The sequence below is a fragment of the Rana temporaria genome, chromosome 3 (assembly GCF_905171775.1).
Source record: "Rana temporaria chromosome 3, aRanTem1.1, whole genome shotgun sequence".
NCBI classification, from domain to species: Eukaryota; Metazoa; Chordata; class Amphibia; order Anura; family Ranidae; genus Rana; species Rana temporaria.
This window is the reverse complement of record NC_053491.1, coordinates 186,689,296-186,710,365: the sequence shown is the minus strand read 5'-3', so window position 1 is coordinate 186,710,365 and position 21,070 is coordinate 186,689,296. Positions and strand designations below refer to the sequence as shown.

Below are 21,070 nucleotides of genomic sequence, written 5' to 3'. Positions count from 1 at the left end.
GCCGGGGCCAGCCAATCAGGTAGAGATCGAAGTGTGGGACACACCCCTTGGCGGGGGAGCGGAGATCAGTGTGTGTGCGGGACACAGGACGGGCGGGATGGTGCTCACCAGCTCCCAGCACATCCTCCTGGCAGTGTCCCTGGCACTGTGCATGTGCTTCCTAGTGCCCAGGATGATAGGCGGGCCAGGGGAGGCGGGCAAGAAGGATCCCAGGAGGATGGCAACTCCCTTCAGAGGACACTCAGGTAACCAAGGGGCGAGGACGGGCTGCCACCAACACCTGTTGTCACACTGCTCCTGGCTTTGGTCTGCACACTTGTTTTCATGAATAATCTTCAAGAAGTCATATATTTGTAATGATATCAGGGCTGTGTGACTGGACATTGCTTAGTGCTTTTATTTTATAGTCTAGGAATGGTAAAGAGACTTTAAAGTTAATGTTTGTAGTGTGGACGGGGTGGGTTAGACGCTCTGTCAGGTGTCTGCACTAGGGGGATTGGCCACTTTATTAGTCCTGGTCATCACAGGGGCTAAAGCCTCGTACACACGATGAGAATATCACATAAATGATCGTCTGTTTTTTCTTTGCATGCTAGTCTCATATCGAAAACCAATAAGTTACAAACATTCCCCAACGACACAATACAGCTTCAGAAGTCATGTGTTGTATTGTATTTATTCTTTCATTTCCAAGCATGCGTGGTATTTGTCTTCCGATTTCCGAATTCGCCCTCCAGGCCTTGCTATGTGGCCCTTGCACCCAGTGTTGCAGGCAGAACTCCTCTGGCTCTCCACCCTTCACTCCAACAATCTATGCATGCACAGATATCCAGGGAGTGAGAGAACCATCTCCCTGCAAGGCACGCTGCCTACATAGGGAGGTACTAGAGCCGGGCCAGGTAGGAGAGAGGGAGATATGCAAGGAAGGTTTGGGGTTAGGTTGCACACTCCCCTAAACTCTGTACCTAGCGCACCCCTAAACTCTGCACTCAGCGTACTCCTGAACCCTGCACACCTCGGAACTCTGCACTTAGCGCACCCCTAATCTCTGCACTCTGTAAGTAGTGTATTCCTGAACCCTGCACTCTGTACCTGGTTCACCCCTAAACTCTGTACATGGCATATTCCTGAACTCTGTACACAGCACACCCCTGAACTCTGAACGTAGCACACCCCTAAGCCTTGCATTCTGTACGTATCGCACCCCTGAACTCTGTACTTGGTGCACCCCTAAACTTAACACTCTGTACATAACGTATTCCTGAACTCTGTACACAGCAGACCCCTAAAATCTGCACTTAGCGCACCCCTAAACTTTGCAGAGTGTAAGTAGCGCACCCCTGAACCCTGTGTTCTGTGCATAGCGCATCCCTGAACTCTGTATGTAGTGTACCCCATATACAATTGGCCCTTTGAGGGCAACCATACTGCTGATATGGCCCGTGCTAAATGTATGTTTGACGTCCCTGCTTTACTGATTGAATGAAAATCATTTGTTCTGTTATCGTACGAGAATTTTTTTCGTGTTTGTCCCTTCGGATAATTTAGCATGAACTGTCTTGATCGGCTTTCGAAAGCTGTGTACTAATGATCATATTTTTGTACAGCTGCTTCGAAAGCTGTATTTTTCATCCACTTTTCTAGGCATAAGGCTGCCCATACGCTGATCAGTTTTTTTTTTTTTTTTTTTCTTTTTCTCAGCCAGCAGGCTGTACAACAAAACTGACCCGATTCCCACACATTGGAGGTGAAAAGAGGAATCCTCCCTGCTGTGTTATTGTATTCTGATAGTGGGACTCCTCTTCTGTCAGAATTCACTGATCGAAGAAAAACTTCCCAACAAAGGTGTTCAAGAGCTGTCAGTCCTTAGATCACATGCTCCCCAACAGGAGCAGCCATGGAGGGATCACATCCCTGTTCAACCTGACGAATTGTGATCTATCTATGGCCAGCTTTAAAGTGGTAGTAACGTCTCATTTATTTTGCTAAATCAAATAACAAAAAAAATGCAATCTCCAATGCATTTACATTTTTATTTTATTTTTTATTATTAGTATTTTCTCCTCGGAGCTTCTCAATTTTCCCCTGGAGTCTTGTGTGTGTTTCTGCGATGTGCGCACACCCGCTCTGTGCTACAACTCTACATGCAGCCGGTCAGAGCACTGCAAATACCAGGCCTCTCCTCCACAGCGGTTCTGTGCCCCTTTTGCATTGCCTATGTGTGTGGCGTTCTGAAGAGCAGTATAATATAGAGTTGTAGTACAGAGCGGGTGTGTGCACATTGCAGACTCGCATAGGACTTCGTAGGTCTAGGAATCGCAGAGAGAACAGGAATATAGCAGCATGGTCGGGGGACAAGTGAAGAAGGAAGCTTCGAGAGGGAAATTTAAAAAGCATCAAATGCACGTGAGTTAGGACCCTTTCACATGGGTGATCCGATCAGGTTCCACCTGCCAGTTTTGCAGGAGCACATGATCGGAAAGTCTTTGCATTCCTATGGACCGGCGGGTGTAGACTTGTGCTTGCTGTGGGGGCACTCAACAGGAGGGATGGGCCAAGGGGCGCCAAAGTGGGTCCCCGAGAAGAGGAGGATCTGGGCTGCTCTGTGCAAAACTAGTGCCCAGAACAGGTAAGTATATCACGTTTTTGTATTTTTTATTTTTATTTTTTTAATATCACTTTAATATGCATGTCCACGTTCACAGTGTTCAGTTTCAGCTCAGACTCCCCTTAAACTGCCAGCATTTGCTTCCACACCTCATGGCTTGGTATGTAAACCATCATTCTGCTTTATGTAATGATTCCTTATCGTTGCATAAAGAATACGACTTAATGACTATGAAGGCAAGAAGTCATCAGTCATACAGAGGGTGCAGAGAAGACGGGACTACAGCAACGCGGCCAGGGGACGATGAAGGAAGCTCAGAGGAGGACATTTCTAAAAAAAATAATGCATGTGAGTTTTGTTATTCTTATCTGATTTGGGAAATAAGAAATGTTGACTTTAATACAACTCTAAAGAGGAACCTTGCTCCCCTAGCTTTTTTTTTTTTCTTTTCAACCCCTTTATCTAATATGCTGGGTTGTCCTTGATTCGCCTGCCTAGCAAATTTAGTGTTGCCCTACTGCATTCCTCTGTTCCGCTGCCACACTTCAGGTCCTGTGTCGCTATCTTCTGTAATGTCATCAGAAACCTGCTGTCTTTTCCTGGTTCTTGCAATGGGCCTGCAATGAGGTGTGAAGGTCTGGCCACTGTGTGCCACCAATCCTGCAGCCTTGTGGGGTATGTGATGCTTAGGCAAGAATGGTTGGGGGGGGGGGGTGTGAGACAAAAAGGTAACCATGAGACTTTTTTTATGTTATGGAGAGAAGCAGAAGTGCAGGGAGGTAATTTTTGGGGAGTGAAGATCTGCTTTGTACAGTACTTTTTCACATTAGTGCTATTAATTCTGAATGGCGCCCTGATACAGAATGAATAGTAGGGAACATTAACCCACTACTATGCATTGTGGTGGGCTGCATTGGGGGAAAAAGGGTCAGATCAGGTTTCAGGTGCATTGGCAGCCCATGTAAAATGCATGAGCTGCTTTATCGCAGCACATGTTAACAAATGGAATGATGTGCATTAATGTGCATGCAGTAGTGCAGCAGAAACGTTTCCCCTAAAGTCTGGTTCACACCAGTGTGGCTTTGAAATCGCACTACTTGAGTGTAATTTGGACGCCACAGAGCAGTGCAATTTTTACCTTATTTCATTGCAGATTGCGAGTTAATTTAACAGAAGTCTGTGCAAGTCGCGAAGAAATCAGAAAAAAAAGTATTGCTGGAACCTTTTTCAAGGTCACTGAGGTATGAGTCACGGCAGTTGGAACTGTTCCATTGCTAGCAATGGGGTGCGACTTGGAACTGTCATATGGCATGACAAATCGCACCAGGGCTAAAATAAGGCAAGATTTGAATCTTATGAGTTGTTGTCAGAACATAAATAGGATTCATGCAAATGAACCTTTCTAGGTATTTTTAAAACAAGAGGGTAAAATTCCCAGCGCAGTCACATACCCAGGGAGCCACAGGGACTGAGCACAGCCTGCCTTACAAGTTAATGCCTGTACACAGCTGTACTCTTGTAGATGCCAATTCCTTGCATCTTGAATGGCATTATGCATACAGCCATTCGCTGTACACGGTACCTGCGGCTCCCTGGGTCCAAGCGCCAAAAAATGTACGCTGGGCATAAAAAATGCCCAGAAACATCCATGTGTATGAACTCGTATAGTGGAAAACTTCCAGTGGGGATACCGTTCTGATTACACTGAGGGCCTTTTCCTTACCATTGAGAACGTTTGCGATCAAGCTGGATGCTCATGCCTTATTGTAAGGAAACATATTTTAATAGAAATAAAAATGTTTCTGGGATAGATAGGTGTGTTTTTTTTTTTTTTTTTTATACCATTTTCATATTTTAGAATATTCATGTGAATTCTTGGTAACTTTATTGTGGCGTAGCCTTTTACAAAGTAGCAGGCAGAACAGAACATAGTATAAAATAAACAGAGCAAAAAATGCTCATTATAGGATCTTTCATTACGAGATGCTCTGCTTTCATATCTGGCAGGTCAGTAGGATAGGCACAGAAGTTATTTCTTTTTTTTTTTTTTTTTTCTTGGCATGCTAGTCATTAGTTATACTATTTTTATATTGTAGAAATGTTTGTGTGAATTCTTAGTAAGTTGTTGTTGCACAGCACTTTGAAAACTATCAGGAAGTATAGTACATGGTATGAAGTAAACAGAGCAAAGAACGCGCATTATAAGATCTCTCATTTAGAGGCTCTGCTGGCCTCATGTCGTGAGTCATACGACTGGTATACCGTATCATATCATTCAAATCCTACAGCCATAAAATGTGCTTTATGCAAACCTATTACTTTGTAGCAATGAAGACTTCACACAGTGGAGAATAAAATTGAACAGACTGAGAACAAGTATGAGTCAGAGAAAAGTTTGAATTCATTGGGCTAGATTCACATAGATCAGCGGATCTTTAGATCTGTGTGATCTATGTGATTTAAGATCCGCTGCCGCAAGTTTGAGAGGCAAGTGGGTAATTCACAAACCACTTGCGGCGGCGGATCGTAAATCCCCCAGCTGAATTCAAATTCCGCGGCTAGGGGGAGTGTACTATTTAAATCGGGCACGTCCCCGCGCCGATTTTAAATGCGCATGCGCCATCCGCGAAATTTCCCGGCATGCATTGCTCCCACTGACGTCGCTAGGACGTCAGTGGTTTCGGCGTGATCGGGTTTGAGAATCGGCGTACGCAAACGACGTAAAAAAAAAAATTTGACGCGGGAACGACGGCTATACTTAACATTGGCTGCGCCTCATAGAAGCAGGGGTAAGTATACGTCGGGAAAACCGCTACGGAAACGTCGTAACAAACTGCGTCGGGCCCGCGTACGTTCGTGAATTGGCGTATCTCGCTGATTTACATATTAATCAGCGAGAACGCCCCCCATGGCCATTTTTAAATTGCAGTTAAGATCCGACGGTCAGTTACACCTGTCGGATCTTAGGCATATCTATGCGTAACTGATTCTATGATTCAGTCGCATAGATACGACCGGCCTAAGTCAGAGATACGATGGCGTATCAGGAGATACACCGTCATATCTCTCTGTGAATCTGGCCCCTTATCTGTATTTGTGTTCAGCATCAGCCAAAGGATCAGCGCACCCAGAAATATGACAGCCAGGAAACTTTTCATTATTGTACAGTCAGCAATACCAATCGGCTTCTTATGTTGGGTGTAGTTAAAGTTCATCTTAAAAAAAAAAAAAAAAAATAATCATAATAAATGCATATCTTTTTGCAGGTAAAAAAAGTGCATTTTTAAAAAAAATAATTACTTGGAGCCTAGAAAACATTGCAATCGCGGGTGTCATGCAGGAATCCTGCACATTTCTATTCAAGCTGGGTTGTTTTAAAATGTTATTGTTTACAATCCCTTTAAAGGAAATTGCTTTTAAAATAAAAAAACATGTCATACTTGCCTGCGCAATGGTTTTGCACAAAGCAGCCACATGGGGGCGCTCATGCCGGCTCGCTTTAGTCCCCTGTTTTTCTTGGTTACTATTATCACAAAAAGGTTGGTTGTTACCAGAACCATTGGTCATTTCATATTTATATGCAAGGTTGCATTCACTATATACCGCCTAGGTCTGTGTTGGCCACAGCCAGGAGTTTGTGAACAGCTGCGGCTGCTCATCCTATACAAATCAACGACAAACTGACAGGCTCCGCAGCTGTTCACGTGTAAAGCAAATGCCTGCGTTTTTAGATGAGTAGCCCTGGATGCAAAATGTCTGCGTACAAACTTTGTACTACAAAGTCACTCATCTGTCCCCGTCATGTACCTGTCCCTAACCACAGGTAATCGCTCCTTATGCCTCTTTCACACGTGCGGCTGTTCTGCCGCGGACAAAAGCATGTTTTATTATTTTGTTATTCCAGACACAGCGATCACTTGCATTTGTACGTTGTGATTAGCAGCAATTGCTGCGGTTGAACATACTTGCCATTTTTCTCATGTGCTTCCTGTTTTTCTTTCCTTGTTGCCGCTGCTTTCCGCAGATGAAATGGTACACTGCGATTGCTTGCGGTTATGTACATATAGCTGCGATAAATCAGTACTGGAGGAAGTCAATACATATTATTTTTTTATTTTTTTTTTTCTAACTGCACATAACCCTATGTAACGAAACCGTCGCTAAACGCAGTGTGTGAATAGAAAGAAAGAAAGGGTTGGGACTTTAAATGAGATGCGTGTTGATGCAAACAGTATGTATAAGTAAATAAATAAAGTCGTATAGCGTAATAACCAGGCTCAAACTTAGCAACCAAATTGCAAGCCGAATTCAACTGTCTAACTTAGTATGTTAAAAGCAGAGGATTGGTTGCACACATTTGCAAATATATGGATAAGCCACAGGCCGCTTACAAGGCTCTCTGCATTCCTGTGGTCCTAACTAAACTTTTCTAGTTTCCTCATACTTATACATACTGTTTGCATCAACACGCATCTCATTTAAAGTCCCAACCCTTTCTTTCTTTCAATTTTCAGGGATGGAGGCATGTGTCATCCACATGCCTCATTCAAAGTCCCAAACCCAGTTGCAGTGTGAATAGGACCATAGGAAAGAATTGTCTGAGTTAAGGTGTGGTCGATAACTTGATCTATCCGCAGCTAAAATTTGAATTCTATCCTCCAGTGTGAAAGGGGGCCTTAAGCCCTGTACACACGATCGGATATCTGATGGAATCTAATCCGATGAAGCTGACTTTCATCAGTCTTGTCTACACACCATCAGTCAAAAATCCAAAGCGGTGACGTAAAACACTACGATGTGCTGAGAAAAATGAAGTTTAATGCTTCCGAGCATGTGTCGACTTGATTCTGAGCATGCGTGGATTTTTGACCGATGGACTTCCACACAGACGATCCCCTTTTTTTTTTTTTTTATCCATGGGAAAATTTTAAAACTTTTTTTTTTCACCGATGGAAAACAAACCAATGGGGCCTACACACAATCGGTTTGTCCGATGAAATCGGTCCGTTTTCATCAGACAAACCGATCGTGTGTACAGGGCTTTACTGTTCTTCCTGTCCGCAACAGATTACTGGCCAAACCCACCACAGCAATTTGCTTACCTGGACGGCGCGCAGCTTTATGAATAAGGTCTATGCTGCACGTTTGCTAGAAAATAAAATAACACTCCACTTAAAATTGAACAGAACGTTGTAAAAATACATGATTTGAGAATGGATAAGAAAAACATATTTTGATTTGTGCCCATCTGTTTCTTTGCAAACAAGTGTTTGTCTTGGAGCAATTTTCCAAAGATCCAAATTGTTGTAAATCTGATATTTCAAGTTGTAAAGGTCACTTTTGCGTTTAACTCAATCATTCCTTTTAGCAACTTTTTTTTTTTCCTTGTAAAACCTGTTTTGCACCATAGCGCAGTTACTACATATTTGAACAATGCCACACCTAGACTCTGATGCATTGAAAGGCCATTACCAGTTAAAAGCATGCACAGTTATTTCCTGTAGAGATCTTATGGCTTATTTAGTGTAAGAGGATATTCATCTACTAAATGGAACACTGTTATCTTGCATAATATAATTATTTAACAAATGCACGAAAGGAAGATAATGAACATATTGGCACAATAGTTAAATGAACATTTTATACTGAGCCTGAGACAGTAACACCTCATTTTAGGGTTAACCTATTTGCTGCCAGAGCCGTTTTTTCACATATTTAAAGCGGTGGTTCACCCTTAGAGGGCACTTTTTACCCTTAGCTTCATGCTCGTTTTTACTAGGGGAATCGGCTATTTGTTTTAAAATATGAGCATTACTTACCCGTTTACGAGATGCATCCTCTCCGTCGCTTCCGGGTATGGGCTGCGGGAATGGGCGTTCCTTCTTGATTGACAGTCTTCCGAGAGGCTTCCGACGGTCGCATCCATCGCGTCACGATTTTCCGAAAGAAGCCAAACGTCGGTGCGCAGGCGCAGTATAGAGCCGCACCGACGTTCGGCTTCTTTCGGCTACGAGTGACGCGATGGATGCGACCGTCGGAAGCCTCTCGGAAGACTGTCAATCAAGAAGGAACGCCGGCTCCCGAAGACCCATACCCGGAAGCGACGGAAGAAGATGCATCTCGAAAACAGGTAAGTACGGATCATATTTTAATATAAATAGCCGATTCCCCTAGACCGAACGAGCAGGAATCTAAGGGGAAAAGGGGAAAAATTTTATAAATGGGTGAACTCCCGCTTTAAAAAACAATTTTAAGCCTGAAGATTCGTTAAAAATCCCCTAATGCCCCGTACACACGATCGGAATTTCCGTCGGGATAAACTCAGATAGATTTTTCTGACGGAATTCCATTCAAGCTGTCTTGCATACTAGGGTTGTCCCGATACCACTTTTTTAGGACCGAGTACAAGTACCGATACTTTTTTTTATGTACTCGCCAATACCGATACTTTTTTTTTTTTTTAAATGTCCCCCCACATATGCAGCCATGTCCCCCCACATATATCCAGCCATGTCCCCCCACATATATCCAGCCATGTCCCCAAACATATGCAGCCATGTCCCCCATACCTGATGATGATGCTGCCGCCGCCGCCACGTTAATCACCGTGCGGCGAACATTACTAGCAGCTTTCGTTTGAATAGCTGTTTTCCCTTCCACGCCGCGTAAAGGACACTCCCCCTTTCTCGGGATTGGACAGATCGGTCCAAGGGGGAGTGTCTATACACAGCGCAGCGGGCAAAACAGCTATTCAAACTAAAGGTGCCTGTAATGTTCGCCGCACGGTGATTAACGCGGCAGCGGCGGATTTGCGATATGCGGGGGGAGGGGGGGCAAGTATTCTATTTAGGCATCGGGGGTATTTGCGGGAGTACAAGTACTCCCGCAAATACTCGGTACCGATACTGGTATCGATATCGGGACAACCCTATTGCATACACACTGTCGTGCCAAATTCCGACCGTCCAAAACGCGGCGACGTACAACACTACGTCGAGCCGAGAAAAATTAAGTTCAATGCTTCCGAGCATGCGTCAACTTGATTCAAACACGCCCCCCCCCCATCCTCATTTGAATTAGGCGCGCTTACGCCGGCCCCATTTACGCTACGCCGCCGTAACTTAGGAGGCAAGTGCTTTGTACAGTACTTGCCTCTCTAACTTACGGTGGTGTAGCGTATATGCCATACGCTACGCCTGCCTAACGTTGCGCCCACCTACGTGAATCTGGCTATTAGAGTCCAAATAGCGGAGGGTGCCCATCGAGATGTGACCAGTCCTGGATTGATCCAATGTCGCTCTGCAGGCTCCGCTACCATTCCCCCATCTGTTGGGGATATTGATCTTCCAGCTGGCTAAGTGTATGTCCCAGGATAACAGGAACCTCCACGCTGACCAATCTGGAACCCGGAAGCGGATGTGACATCTCAGGATCTGGTGGCGTCACATCCGCTTCTGCATTGGTCAGCGTAGAGCTTCCTGTTATCCTGGGACATACACTTGGCCGGCAAGAAGATCAATATCCGCAACAGACGGGGGGACGGCAGCGGAGCCTACAGAGTGACATTTCCCCCCCCCCCCAAATGTGTCATCGGAGGGGACAAATGAGCGGAAGTTCCACTTTTGGGTGGAACTCTGCTTTAAGTTTTGAGTTTATGCAGCTTTTGTCAAAATGAAATAAATGGGTATTAACAGGCTCTTTTTTTTTTTTTTTTCTTGGCTGAATGTGTATTGTAAGATGATATAATAGTATTTTAGCACCGTAGTTCATTCTTTTTCAAACATTACATAGCCTGGGACTTCTCTCTAAAGTGGCAAAGTACCAAGTTTCTGCAGACATTTCGCAGATCCTGGCTCTTGGTATGTTGATTATACAACATTCTTTTCCATTGCATGAATTGTAATTGCTGAAGGGTAATGTTAAAGGGTAACCTTTTTTGCTTTTCAAACATTGTAGCCTGAATTTTTACGATATTGATTTGTTTTCAGAGAGTCCTAAAGGACACATGCATGCGGCTGGATCAGAAAAGGGCTCCTCTAACATGGATCATATTAAAAGTGCAATGGAACAAGAGATGAAGTCTGCGAGGACAGGGGAAAGTCGAAGCGTGGCATTCGCTCTTATGCCCCTTTATGCCGTGGGAGTGGCAGTTTTTGCAGCTTACAAGTTCACAAAAGTAAGTATCTGAATAATGATTTGCACAGGTAGCATGCTGTAAATAAAAAATGATACATTAGTATCAGTTTAAACACACACTGTTTAATTTACATTGTCCCTCCTATCTCTGTATGTAGATGATGGCACTGTAATAAATTATTTTAATAATAGGAAAAAGGTACTTAGATTTATTTTTTTTAAACTGATCTACAGATGTCACATCACCCAGATCTTTCCCAGCCTGTCTTCAGGGAATCATGAGCAGGAGGAGCTTCTAGCCCCCTGCTGCTGGTCATGTGTTCAAAATAAAAAAAAGCCTTTGGAATACAGAGTAAAAATAAATAATATCAATAAACTGTTTTAAATTGTAATACAAAATATGTTTGAAAATTTAAATCTTTATTATTTTTTGACAACCTGGTGTGGGCCAATTCCTGCCAGTCACAGGCTGTGTCACACCCCTCCAGCCTGTATTTTAGAATAAAAGGGAGGTGAAGCCTCCATCAATCAAGATGTAATATTCCACCCTCATTGTGTTTAGCTGGTTAGTGGGCATAACGGAGGAGCAAGGAAGGGAGTGGGCAGTCGTTTACCACTGTGTATACATCCACATGTGTGACTCTATAGTCACATGGGCTGCTCAGATGTGATGGAAAGGAAATGCTCAGGGTAGAAAATACACTGAAAACTGAACGTGTGCAGAGCTGCCAGCACTGCTCTGCAGAATCCCCAACTGCAGTGGGGACTTGGGCAGAAGGGGGAAATAGAGAGCAGCAGGATCAACCAGTTTTTTTTTGCAGATTACAGAGAACAAAACCTATAGTGACTGAGTGAGTATGAATAGCATGCATTGATAGTTTTTAATGCAGTGGGTTTAATGACACTTTATAAAAGATGCTTTTACAATATCATGGGGTTGATCTGTCATTCCCTGTTATGATGGGGCTCTGGATATTTTTCTGCATTGCTTCCTTTTTTTGTAGAGCCACAACAGGTGACTGGTGACACTGGCTATTGTATGTTTGTGGCTCCATCAACATTCCTTGGCCATTGAACAGGTGCAGCCCTTGAGCTGTGGTTTTCAGATGCCTGCATAATTCCAGGGCCAAAACTATTTGTCAATGCTAAATCCAAACGCCAGAGATCTTTTTAGCTGTCTGTCTGGGTGGCCTTCTTATCACTGTAAAGCCATGTTCACGTTTTGGGTAGTGGGAAAGTGTGTTCCTGCTCGTGATCAACATGCATGTAGCACATAGGGCAGGACATATAGTGCATAGCTCGGGGACCAGATTTTGTCCGTGAGCTAGGTGCGTATTTACATGACAAAATCGTAACGCGTTTGGAGTGCCAGTATTGAATGGCACCCGGAACGCACATCAAGCATTTTGTCACAGCTTTTAGCATGATTTGGAATTGCGGGCAGAATCGCACCGATTCTGTCCCCTATTCCAGAACATGTAGTGTGAACGGGACATGAGGTCTCATGCACACGGGACATTTTTTTATAAAATTTTTCCCTCCCTATGATGCCTTTCTCCAGGGGGGAGGAAAACACTGCTTAAACATCTAAAGCCATATTTTGCATGCGTGTTTGTGTAAATTTGGTGTTAATGCATTTTATTTGCCAGAATATTAATTTATTCCGGCCATCAGATTGCATGAATGTGCAAAGGCACCTAGCGTTCAAGTGCATTTTTGTGCACTTGCCATTTTATTCTGCGCAAACACTGCTCTTCTGAACGTGGTTGGGGGGGGGGGGGGGGGCTCTTTTTCTTTCTCTAGACACCTGTAAACACCTATAGTGCGCTTGAACACATAGGCTAATATAGAGAGGCATTTAGAGGTACATTCAGCCTGCCCACACACGGTTCCAATCTTGGGCAGTAGATTTAAACCGTGCCTTAGGGTAAGCGATTGGCATATATTTTGCCTAGCGGCAAAAAAGGGTTCCTGGTTCGAATCCCAACCACGACACTACCTGGCTGGATTTTGCATGTTCTCTCTGTGCCTGCGTGAGTTTCCTCCGGGTACTTCAGTTTCCTTCCACACTCCTAAGACATTCTGGTAGGTTAATTGGCTCCTGTGTAAATTGGCCCTTGTATGTGTAAGTAAAAAGGGTTGCTGGTTCAAATCCCAACCACAACACCACCTGCCTGGAGTTTGCATGTTCTCTCTCTGCCTGCGTGGGTTTTCTCTGGGATACTCCGGTTTCCTCCCACACTCCAAAGACCTGATGGTAGGTAAATTGGCTTTAGTATTTGTATGTATGAATGTGAGTTAGGGACCTTAGATTGTAAGTTCCTTGAGGGCAGGGACAGATGTGAATGTACAATGTATATGTAAAGTGCTGCGTAAATTGACATCGCTATATAAGTATCTAAAATAAATATATACGTGAACACTCTAAAAATTGCCACTTTTCTTTAAAAGATGTATTTTGGAATCACAATTGATCAGTAGGGTAAGTTAAGTTAACATTTTATTTTCATTTTGCTTTACTTTCCATCAAGATTAAGTCAAATGAAAACAGCAAATCTAAGTCAGTGGAAGAAGAAGATAAAAAGACAAAACAGACAGGTACGTACTTAAAATGTTTCCTGTCATGCATAAGGATACTTTTGTTAATGCACCACGTCATGTTTGATCAGCTGTTTGGCTAGTACTTTCACGCAGCTACATGGCTACCATCACTTTTTTTCAGTGTGCATGTCATCATGCCAAAGAAATTGCAGCATTTACAACCAATGGTAGACTCAGGAGTCTATAGTAGCATCCTGTGAAGCCCTAATCTTGTCGCTCTTTTTGGTTAGAGTAGGGGATGGTATTTATCGTTGTCTGCATCTTTATTGAGAAGATTCCCTTCACTATCTTCACTATCCATTAGTAATTCCTCATCTGGAATATGCAGTTCAGTTTTGGGCACCAGTTTTTAAAAAGGATATCGGGTACTGGAGAAAGTGCATAGAAGGGCAACCAAACTGATAAAAGGCATGGAGGAGCTCAGCTATGAGGAAAGATTAGAGGAACTAAATGTATTCACTCTTGAAAGGAGGAGAATAAGGGGGGATATGATCAACATGTACAAATATATACAGGGTCCATATAGTGAACTTGGTGTTCAGTTATTCACTTTACGGTCAACACTGAGGACAAGGGGGCACTCTTTACGTCTAGAGGAAAAGAGATTTCACCTCCAAATACGGAAAGGTTTCTTCACATTAAGAGCTGTGGAACAGACACCCTCCAGAGGTGGTTCTGGCCAGCTCAGTAGATTGCTTTAAAGAGGCCTGGATACTTTCCTAAATGTACATAATATAACTGGATACTAATATTTTATAGGTAAAGCTGATCCGGGGAAAATCCGATTGCCTCTCGGGGGATCGGGAAGGATTTTTTTCCCCTGCTCTGCTGTGGTTTTTTGCCGCTTTCTGGATCAACTGTGGGTATAGAATTGGGTATATGGGATTGTACGATGATATTTTTTTTTTTTTATTGTTGAACTGGATGTAACTATCTTGGCTGATTGGTACAGGATGAGGAAATCTGTCCAGTTAGGCCACAGCATCAAAACATTTTTTTTATTAGAGTGGAGAAGTGCCAGAATCCCTGTCAGGTTTTTCTTTTTGTATGTTGCCATTAGGGAGATTACCACTGTAGCTACTCCATAAATATGCAGGTACTACACAGCGGTTGTGCCTTACTGGGCTTTCTTACAATTCAAGTATTTCAAGCATGAGTTGGGGGGGGGGGGGGGGAGCATTTTCTATGTAAACTGATCTTTGATCTCAATGGTTGTCAAGAGGAAGAGTAATTGCACTATACCACTGATAACAACAAAACTATGAAGGAGCAAGCTTGTAACACTTAAGTCATATAAAAATAGCTTTAAAGAGGAAGTAAACCCACCATGTGTTTTTGTACCTATAGGTAAGCTTATAATAAGGCTTGCCTATAAGTACTGTAAATATCTCCTAAACTTGCTTCGTTTAGGAGATATTTACGGTATAATGCGTCAATTACGGCATCAGCACATGCGCTCTGAAGGAACAGGCACTCATGCCGTTTCTTCAGGGCATGTGCCATGACAACATCCCGGCTCCATTGGCCGTGTCAGCGGTGTGCGGGCGCCGCTGTAGGACTTTGTTCTGAGGTAAGTATTTCATATTGAGCTAGTATGTGATGCTCCTCCCCCTTCTTCCACTATGCCCAATCCATGTCTTGACAGTATAGAGCCTTGGGGGCACATGCTCGGGTGTGTATTGCTAGAGGGTTTTTTTTTTTTTTTTTTTTTTTCTTGGGAGGGTGCATGTGATCAGCACAGGGCCAATTGGCACTGTCCACAGAGAGGGCCAGGGGTCCTGCAGCCTCAATGGACAGTCGGAAGATAATGAAAATTCCTCCTACAGGCTTTAACCAGACACTGATAAAGTCACAAGACTGCTCTAACTGCTGATGAGAAAAGGTATTTAGCAGTTTATATTTACTAAAACAATTGCAGTTCCGTGTTCTGTGGGAGACCGGATATAGTGAATGCAGTGTCCTGGGTTTAGTAATACTTTTAAGGCAGAATTATCCTGTCAGTTTAATTGTCTAAAGGGCATTCCCACCATTTTTGCACCATGCAGTCAGGGATGAAGTGTATTGTATTTACATTTTGTTAATATTGCTTTTGGATTATTTTTTTCGTTTTAAAACCATTAATTATGTAATGTGTAACTATTAAATCATTTTCAGAGAGTCAGCTTGTGGAGCTAGAACGGCACCTTTCACAAACTGAGCAAATGTTAAATTCTATACTCACACAACTGGACCCACTAACTAATTGGTAAGTACAACATAATCCATCCTACAACATTCTAGCAATCCTTAATCATCCCTGTTTATAAGGGGAAAAACTACTGAGAAAAGCGGTGAGCCATCATATGAGCCTTGACCTGACATTCGTGGGGACCTCTGGCACAGTGTCGGTGCACAAAACGCCTCCAGCTTTGTCAAGGAAAGATCTTCTTTCCTTTTTTTATTAATATTTTTTTTTTTTTTAAGCTTTTTGATACAGTGGGGAAAAGTTAAAGCTGAGCTCCACCCGATTTTTAAGTCAATTCTAATAATACTAATGCTAAAAAACAATGCCGAAATGGATATTTATGTTTAATAAAAATGTACAGTACCTGAGTTCTTCGTTTGCCTTTCCGGTCTGGAGCCTTCGGGTTTTCCTCGGGTTATTCTTATTTCCTGTCCCGCGCAGTGTCTTCTGGGAGCTTCTGTCATAGCTCCCTTGTGAACCTATTCTGGCCTAGACGAAACATCGCGCGATTTTGGGGACCATTGCTATGGCAACAGACGCTGACGACGCTGGTCCGCGCTGCGTGTGAACGAGCGGTGGATGCTGGGAACACAGCATCACCGCAATCAGGAAGTCCCTGCCAGATTGTAATGCCCACACTAGAAATGACAACGGAAGGAATATAAGTGTTTTTTCATCACACAAAGACAGCGGAGCGGATGTTAGAGCGGAGAGAAGTACGTTTATTTAAGCCCTGCAATTTGCTATGTAACTAGACTATAAAAAAAAACGTAATTGCATGGGAGATCCGCTTTAAGTTTTTAATTGCTGTCTGCATCCTCACTGGAGACCATTGTCACCAAAATAAAGAGGGAAAAGCCACCATTTTTAGAGTTGTCCCCAAATGAAGAGGTGAGTGGAAATTTTTCAGTAGGGACATTTGTTTCCAGGACATCTAAGATGGAATTTCCCTTTACTTTGGGAGATCTCATCTATCCTTCTATTGCGACCATGGGATAGGAAATGAAGAGAAAATTCCCTAGTAGTACTCAGAAAACAATAACCTGGCAGTAGTGTTAACCCTTCCTTACTCTGTCCCAAAGGGAAAAAAAAATTGGGCTGTACATTCATTTTAGGCCTTGTGAGGCAGGTACCCCTATTGGAAACCTGTTCCTCTCTGCCGTCTTCACTATATTTAGGCAATTCAGATCGAGAACCAAAATCCAGCCTCTAATTGTACATTGGAGCATTGGCTAGAAGCATTTAGGCCTGGTTCACACCTATGCATTTTTTAGTGCGTTTTCAGTTTAAGAAACACACTACAGTCCAATTAACATGGGGGTCATGTTCACATCTGTGCATTTTATGGAAAGGGCCAGGGACATCAATGGATCAAAATCGTGTATTGCAAAATGCACCTGAAATATGCAACCTGCATAGGTGTGAACCATGCCTTTATAGGTTACTGACCTTAAAGTGGTTGTAAACCCTTACAAACCACTTTCCATTACAGGCTTACCTGTGGCTACTGTGGATATGTCCTAAACCCTGTGACGTCATGGCACATGCACACTGAAGCAACGGCTCGTTCGTGTTGTTGCTTGAGCTGACCTGCCGTTACCGGCGGCTGCCGCGCACACGTGCGGGAGCGACGCCATCACTGCTCTGGCCAATCACGGCACCGGAGCCCAAAATCGCCGTAAATAACTCCGGGAGAGGCAGCGTGCCTTTTTTTTTTTTTTTTTTTTTTTAAAGAGTCAGATTAATGAAATATGGCTTTTTTATTTTTTGCTGTGGGGCAATATGCAGAACATGCATAGGTAGCTGTTTAGAATATGTTTTTTTTTAACCTAAAGCAATCAAAGAAATACTATTGAGTTAAAGTGATTGTAAAGCGACTGCACAATAAGTAAGTATAACATGTTTGTTATTTTTCTTAAATAAAAAAAAAAAAAAAAGAGAGGGTTTACAACCCCTTTTAAAGAAACATTGAGTTAAAGAATAGCCATTATATAAAATCTTTTGGTTCTAGTTCTAAATGGAATGTCATAAATGTTTTACCTTCATGCATCCTATGTATGAAAATAAAAAAACTTCTGTCACTGACCAACCAACATCCCCCCCCCCCCCCCGTTTTACATACCTGAGTCCTATATTCCCCCGCTGGAGATGTGCTCTACCCCTCGGCTCTTGATTGGATAGATTGATAGCAGCACAGCCATTGGCTCCTGCTTCTGTCAATCAAATCCAATGACGCCGGTATCGGGAATGTGTCCGGCATTCTGCGTCTATGGACGCCAATGCTGGATAACCCCCGGTAAAGCACTTCTCCTAAGGGGGGGGTTATACAATGCAGGGAGTAGCCGGGGGACCACAGAACAGGAGGATTGGGGCCACTCTGTGCAAAACTAACTGCACAGTGAAAGGATCACTAAAGGATTTTTTTTTTTTTAGCTAAATAGCTTCCTTTACCTTACTGCAGTACTGGTTTCATGTCCTTATTGTTCGTTTTTGCTTTGAAGTGGCTGTAATTCTGCTGTGATCTCCACACTTCCTGGTTGTCTTTTTCCTTATAACGATCGTACTGGGAGCTTTTCACTGTAGGTCTAAGCTGTCATTACTGTGTGTCTAAAACTTAACAGAACCAATCGGATTCATTATAAAAACAAAACACTGCCCTGGATTTTTTTGTTTTTGTTCTGTGTGTCTCTTTACTTCACATAAACATGAAACCAGTTTAAAAGTGAAACTAACCTGCAGGCACATTATATGATTGATTTTTTTATCTATTTGTAATCATTTTTAAAAGGAATCCGTTAACTTTTATGTCTCTATACCCTGGAAACAGTCATTTCAGCAAAAAAAAAAATTTCCTTTAGTGACCCTTGAAGGTAAGTATGACATGTTTGTTATTAAAAAAAATAAAAATAAAAGCCTTACAATCACTTTAATGAAAAGTGATTTACATGTTTACTTTTTAGTGTGAGCACATTGGCTGTTGACCAGAAAAGTGAAATCATGAATCAGCTGCAATCTATCAGACGGTTAATGAAGAAAAGTGGAATAGATAAAGCAGCTCCTCAGAACTCGGGTAAGCCTTTTTTTCCGCCCATACTTATATATAAAACAGAACAATACAGTGGACCTATTTGTTAACCACTTACCCACCGGGCAAATTCCAGCACTCCTCTCCTACATGTAAAAATACATTTTTTGCTAGAAAATTACTAGAAATTGCTAGAAAATTACTCTGAACCACCAAAATAAATTTTATATATATATATATATATATATATATATATATATATATATATATATATATATATATATACACTGGGGAATAAAATGGCGGTCAGTGCAACTTTTTTTTTTTGTCGCACGGTATTTGCGTAGAAAATCTTCAAACGCAATTTTTTTTTTTTGGGGGGGGGGGGGAAGGACTATGTTGCATGAATAAAAAACAAACAAAACAGTATTTGTATAATGTGACAGACGATGATACGCCAAGTAAATGGATACCTCACATGTCACGTTTTAAAATTGCGCACACTTGTGGTATGGCGCCAAACTTCAGTACTTAAATCTACATAGGTGACACTTTAAAAAAAAAATTGCCGGTTACAGAGAAGGTCTTGGGGTAGCATTATTGCTCTCGCTCTAATGTTCTTGGTGATATCTCGCATGTGGTTTGAATGTTTATATATGTGGGTGTGACTGACGTATAGGCGCTTTTAATATTTTTATTTTATTTTTTTATTTTTTTTTTCATTTTCAAAATAGTTTATTGAAAGGCAGTACAGTACATAGTATGAGCCTCCAGCACATCCTGGGGCTAGAAGGTGTACATACAGTTCAGGGACTAAAGTGACAATATTGTCAAAAGGAGTTTAGATCAAGGACATCACTTATACGTGTAATAGGATATTTTCACCACTTTGGGACTAAAGTCTTCAAAATGGAGAAAACGAGAATAAGAATGCTATTAAAGAATAATAAAATGGCAACTGGTACTGACTGCATTCCCGGCACCCCCAGTGGGTTCATACTGTGCCTAAGAACCAGTGAATACTTGCAGTTATTTTATTTTTTTACACTTTCCCTTATATATTATGTATGTATATTTTTTTGTTCCTATTACAAGTAAACTATTCCTTGTAATAGGAATAGTGTGTGACAGGTCCTCCTCTTTATGGAGAGATGTGGGGTTTATAAGACCCCACATCTCTCTTGCAGGCAGGAAAGGCTGAGATAAAAAAAAAAATTAAGGATTTCAGGCCGAGTCCGCAGCATTGTTTACTTCCACCGGCCCGGACCCGAAATTATAATGTCGCGCTCGGGGACCATCTGTTCCTCGGTTTTCCTCTATGGTTACCTTCTGGCGCTGGCGGATTCCTTCTCCGTCTCACCAATCGCAGGGGAGAGCCAGGAGAAGCATCAGAGGGGGGGAAGGGAACATGTGGAAGGTTTATAGTATCCACAGGAAAATCCTCTACACCAGTAGTTTGCATTGTGTTTTTTTTTTTTTTTTTTTGTGCTTTGCTGGAATTCATGGGGGGGGGGGGTAACTTTTTCAATTTCCCCTGGAAGAAAGGTAGAGTAGAAATTAGAAACAAAAAGCATCTGTTGTGTAAGTGCTTTTTAAACTGCAGCTCTCCCCCACAGTAATTTCATTTCACCAGTAGATGTCACTACGTGTGTGTTCCCTCTCCCTGTGGATATTGCCAAGGTAGCATGGAGCTTTGCCAAACTGTAGTATGGTAGTTCAGACTGGGATATTGTGGTCTCTCTATACTTGTATTTTAAAATGGCTGTAATGATTGTATTAATCATAACATTATTTTTTTTTTATTTTTTTACCCCTGTAAATCTTCCTTCCAAAGCTAACCAAACCTGTGAAAATACACTTGAAAACCTGATTCATTCATTTGCCACTCAGCCGTCAGAAGTCCATGAAAACTATGCTGAAAGTAAAAGTGAGGAATCTCTACTAAACACATTGGACACAGATATAAGTGCACACAATCCTGTTACAGAAGAGTCATCTCTGAATGATCTCTCTGAAGGGGAAGATGAAGATGATGCTACAAGTCCTGTTTCTGAAGGGTTAAGAAAGCGCAATGTCTAAGTAGTACATGAAAGACTATGTACTGTATTTCTGTGCCTTGTTTTCTTTCAGGATTGTTTTTATACGTCTTTTATTTGTCACTTGCTAAGTTACATGCTTTATGAATTGGTGCAATAAAGGGCAAGTGGTTTGTTTTCAATGTCTTAGCTTAAAAAAAAAAAAAAAAAACGAGTCAAGACTGTCAGCCTTTCATTTTATTTCTGCCAAGAAATGCTTTCCCTGAATGTACAGTAAGCAAATGTTTTAGTACTTTTGTGTACTGCACATTGTAAGTTCTGAGACTGCCTGGTATGGAAGTGGTTAAAGTGAAGGTAGCTTGGGTTCCAAGAAACACCCTGCTTTCTAATTGGACAGCTTGGAGCATAGATGACTAGTCCACCTCTTTCTGTCCAATGTA

At 42.3% G+C, this 21,070-nt stretch overlaps 1 protein-coding gene across 2 annotated transcripts; it reads left to right on the top strand.

Moving 5' to 3' along the window:
* Positions 1 to 31: 31 nt before the first annotated feature.
* CCDC107 (coiled-coil domain containing 107) lies at positions 32 to 20,812 on the top strand. Of its 2 annotated transcripts, none has more exons than XM_040343978.1 (6): positions 32 to 245; positions 10,624 to 10,784; positions 13,276 to 13,342; positions 15,500 to 15,590; positions 18,530 to 18,639; positions 20,429 to 20,812. In XM_040343978.1, exons 1-6 carry the CDS (start codon positions 98 to 100, stop codon positions 20,671 to 20,673), a joined length of 822 nt encoding a protein of 273 aa, XP_040199912.1. In that variant the 5' UTR covers positions 32 to 97; the 3' UTR covers positions 20,674 to 20,812. The 2 variants fall into 2 exon arrangements, with proteins under 2 accessions (XP_040199912.1, XP_040199911.1); XM_040343977.1 differs by having other exon boundaries at positions 10,597 to 10,784.
* Positions 20,813 to 21,070: the final 258 nt, after the last annotated feature.

Coding starts and splice junctions, on each gene's coding strand:
- CCDC107 (XM_040343977.1), top strand. CDS start 98: ATGGTGCTCACCAGCTCCCAGCACATCCTCCTGGCAGTGTCCCTGGCA. Junction 246..10,596: donor TCCCTTCAGAGGACACTCAG/GTAACCAAGGGG, acceptor ATTTGTTTTCAG/AGAGTCCTAAAGGACACATG. Junction 15,591..18,529: donor CTGGACCCACTAACTAATTG/GTAAGTACAACA, acceptor TTTACTTTTTAG/TGTGAGCACATTGGCTGTTG.